This window comes from Aricia agestis, chromosome Z, assembly GCF_905147365.1.
Source record: "Aricia agestis chromosome Z, ilAriAges1.1, whole genome shotgun sequence".
Classification (NCBI taxonomy): domain Eukaryota; kingdom Metazoa; phylum Arthropoda; class Insecta; order Lepidoptera; family Lycaenidae; genus Aricia; species Aricia agestis.
In genome coordinates, this window is record NC_056428.1 from 7,553,694 (window position 1) to 7,557,189 (window position 3,496).

At 33.6% G+C, this 3,496-nt stretch overlaps 1 protein-coding gene across 1 annotated transcript; it reads left to right on the plus strand.

The window, feature by feature from the left end:
• Window positions 1-1,252: 1,252 nt before the first annotated feature.
• LOC121738925 lies at window positions 1,253-3,211 on the plus strand. Its single transcript, XM_042131204.1, has 3 exons — window positions 1,253-1,731; window positions 1,838-2,251; window positions 2,436-3,211. Exons 1-3 carry the CDS (start codon window positions 1,368-1,370, stop codon window positions 3,191-3,193), a joined length of 1,536 nt encoding a protein of 511 aa, XP_041987138.1. The 5' UTR covers window positions 1,253-1,367; the 3' UTR covers window positions 3,194-3,211.
• The last annotated feature ends 285 nt before the right edge of the window (window positions 3,212-3,496 follow it).

Consider the following 3,496-nt stretch of genomic DNA (forward strand, 5'->3'; position numbering starts at 1 on the left):
CAGCAATCGCTAAATCGGGTAGTTTGTCAATTGTTACTAAATACTCTATATTATCTTGCTAACAAATCAATAATTATGTATAATGTAAATTGTAACATTCAGTTAAACTCGAGTGTGGCCTCAAGGCTCAAAGTCAGACAGGACATCCTATACCTTTTTTTGACTGCGCTACACGGTTTTTTTAAATGAAGGAATTTATGTTTTTTTTTAAATTTTACAACTTACTAATAATTCGCAGACTTCTGTTTTTGGTCGCTGATAAAATTAATGTAATTTTTACCGAACTATTTAGAGACTATATAACCGCCCAAACAAGGAACTATAGAACCGTCTTAGGGCAGTTTAACATGTTTGTGAAAGATCTTTTCGATCCGTCTCAAATTATTAGTACGAACTGATTAATTGAGGGATTCTTGTATTCACTTCCTTAGAAAAAAATAATTAAGGAGCCGTAAGGGCTTTATTACACCTATTGAGTACAGTGGTGGGACAGTGCACTCGTCTAAGCACTAGGTATGTTTATATGGATGTGCTCGGCCGAGGGCACTGTCTCGCCGCTCTACTCGGTAGCTGGTGTAATCAAGGCATTTATACTTTGCAAATAACATTACTATAGCCTCTAGGTAACTTAAAGTTTTACTACCAGGCACCAACACTTTATTAGTTAACTTTTACTTAAATTGTACCTCAAGATACCACTGAAATTGTTCTTGGTTCTAAGCACGTACTTTCTTTAATAACTAAAACATTATCAAATAGTTTAAAGTTCTCGTAATTTCGGTTGAAAGATGTGAACGACCGCATGGTATGTTTCAGTTTATTTACAGAGAGACAATAAAAATTTAATTGCAGTGTAGCTATTTTATTTTTACGACTCAAATTGGTTCATTACACTGAAATGTAACAAAAAATGTCCAAAAATACTATAAAATTCATAGGACATTACTAAGTCTACTAAAGTATGGTAGTATTAACTGGTTAAGCAAGTTTTTTTCACCGTACGTAGAAAAAAAATCTTAACGAATTGGTTTAGGTAACTTACAGAAAAACAAAATTGCCAATTTTAAGGTAAACACTGATAAACTGTTAATTAAGACATTGTTAGGCATTTGATGCGGTTGTAAATAAATCCAGGCATGACCTATATTACAAGGATTACAATGACTATGACGTTATTACAATTAGAAAAGCTTAATACTTTATTGTTTTATGATAACCGTCACTTTTCGTGTACAATAAATAGCGATATTTTCAATGAGAGCCTCAGTACAATAATGTCATAGAAATTGTTCAGAGACTAAGTACTCCGATACGACATTGTTTTGATCAAAGTTTTTAATCTGGAGTAGTCGTCAAAAACATTAACCATGTCTCTGACGTTTTTGTATTCGCTGTTGATAGTCATGTATGTGTTTTTTAACCAACACTTGACGACATCGATGGCACTGAATAAAGAAAGCTACGAAGGCAATAATTTAAGTGCAGAAAACATTAAAGATCATGTTTTAAGTGCAGAATTCGATGAAAGCAATATTTCAAATGGAGAAAGCGATATCAGCAATGTTTCAGCTGGAGAAAGCGATCAGAGCAATGATGTTAGCACACGAAGCGGCGAAGAAAATATTGCGAGTGGAGAAATCGATGGAGGCAATATTTCAAGTATAGAAAACGATGCAAGCCATAGTTCAGAAAAAGATAAAATTGTACAACCACGAACTCCGACAAAATGGGGTAAGTAGATACTCAATTTTTCTTTAAGAGATATTTCCTCCTATTCCTTTAACTTTGTATTACACAAAGTGATATAAACTTATATATGAATTTTTAACCTTTTCAGTATTGGGTAAAGACAGCATTTATCACGAGTGTCCAACAAACGAGAGCTTGGTTGATGCCGAAGATATAATGACATTCATTGACTACATTTACGATAGGCAATCTTATAAAGAACAGATAATGTCAAACTACACGGAGCACGCACAAGAAGTTGCTGAAATCCATTCGAAACATGTCGACAAACTTGAAGTCTTGGTGGGAGATCCCGCTCATCATTTGAATTATACGCTAGAAGAGCTCGCCGTTCTAAAAAACTCGACCATGGATCCAATAATGAAACAAGTTCAAGATGAAATTGATGAAAAGCCGCAATTAGAAAATGAGTTCAAACTGAGAGCAATGGACTTGCATGTGTCTATACGGATGTTAAAAGATTTCAAAAAGATATGCAGACACAACTGCAGGAGTAAGCTGAGTAAGTATTTTGTAGTAGTTCTTAGAACAGTTATTTTGATATTATTATATTAAATTCATTGATAGGTATATTAAACAATTAATTTAAATCAATTCCTGCATGTAACACACATCCTAAAACAATTACTTGTATACTTCTTGCCTATTACAATATTCCTTGATCGCTAATTATAATTTCTTTTCAGAATACCATGTGGAGAAGAGAATAAAATTCGGTCGTAGTTTTTGCGTCAACCTGCATGATTTATATGACAACATTGAATCAAAATTATCCGTAGTCGCCGAAAGTATTAAAACATCAGCCCATTCGTTGATAAATAAAATTGATAAAAAATTAGCAAAGAAAGAGAACGCGTTGCGGCGCAAAATTGAAAAAGGGTTTCTGGGAAAGTCGGGTAAGATATTGATTCATGCTTTAAAAGTAGAAAATGAAATAGAAAAACTGAACCACGATCTGAAAGAAATAGATAACGGATCACTCACCTTGGAAGAATTGGGGGCCCAAATGGACAACCAGTCGATAGAGTTTCGCCGTCAAATAGAGGAGTATGGAAAGTATTGTGTAGACTGTGACAGAGAAATACTACAAATAGAGCAAATCGAAAATCGTATGCCGGGGGATGCGATCGTCAGTGATTTAATCAGGGTTAAATATGAGCACGTTTGGAACGCTGTACAAACCCATGTTAAGTCGTTTTATCTCGGTTTGTTCGCGCAACTCAAGAGGATCAAGAAATTAAAAATTAAGGATCAGTATAGGCTAACTAATGAGGAGGAAGCCGAATTGAGGTACGTTGCAGGATTGGTGCTCGATCATCTGCAGATGATCATCCCTCAACCGCCTACGAGACGTGTTATCGAACTTGCTAAGAATTGTAAAGATCTATTGCGAAAAATTCAAGTTAAATTGATTAAAGCTTACAGCTATGATGCATTGAATTAAATTTTCACCAAGTCTGAATCGAATAGCCTTAACCCATATAATTTATGTAGTATTATCCATAGACCATAAAGTGTATCATATCTTATAATATATTCATTATAAATGTAATATTTTATTGTATTATATGACATATTATGTATAAAATTAAGTAGAAAAATATTGTGTGTATTGCGTCCTTAGTTCTTAACTCGTTAATTTCTTGTAAAATGTACTCCCAGATATTATATTGTTTTATCGAATGTGTAATATATTTTAATACAACTATATGTATTTCCATAACATTGTTATCTCATTTTGTAAATT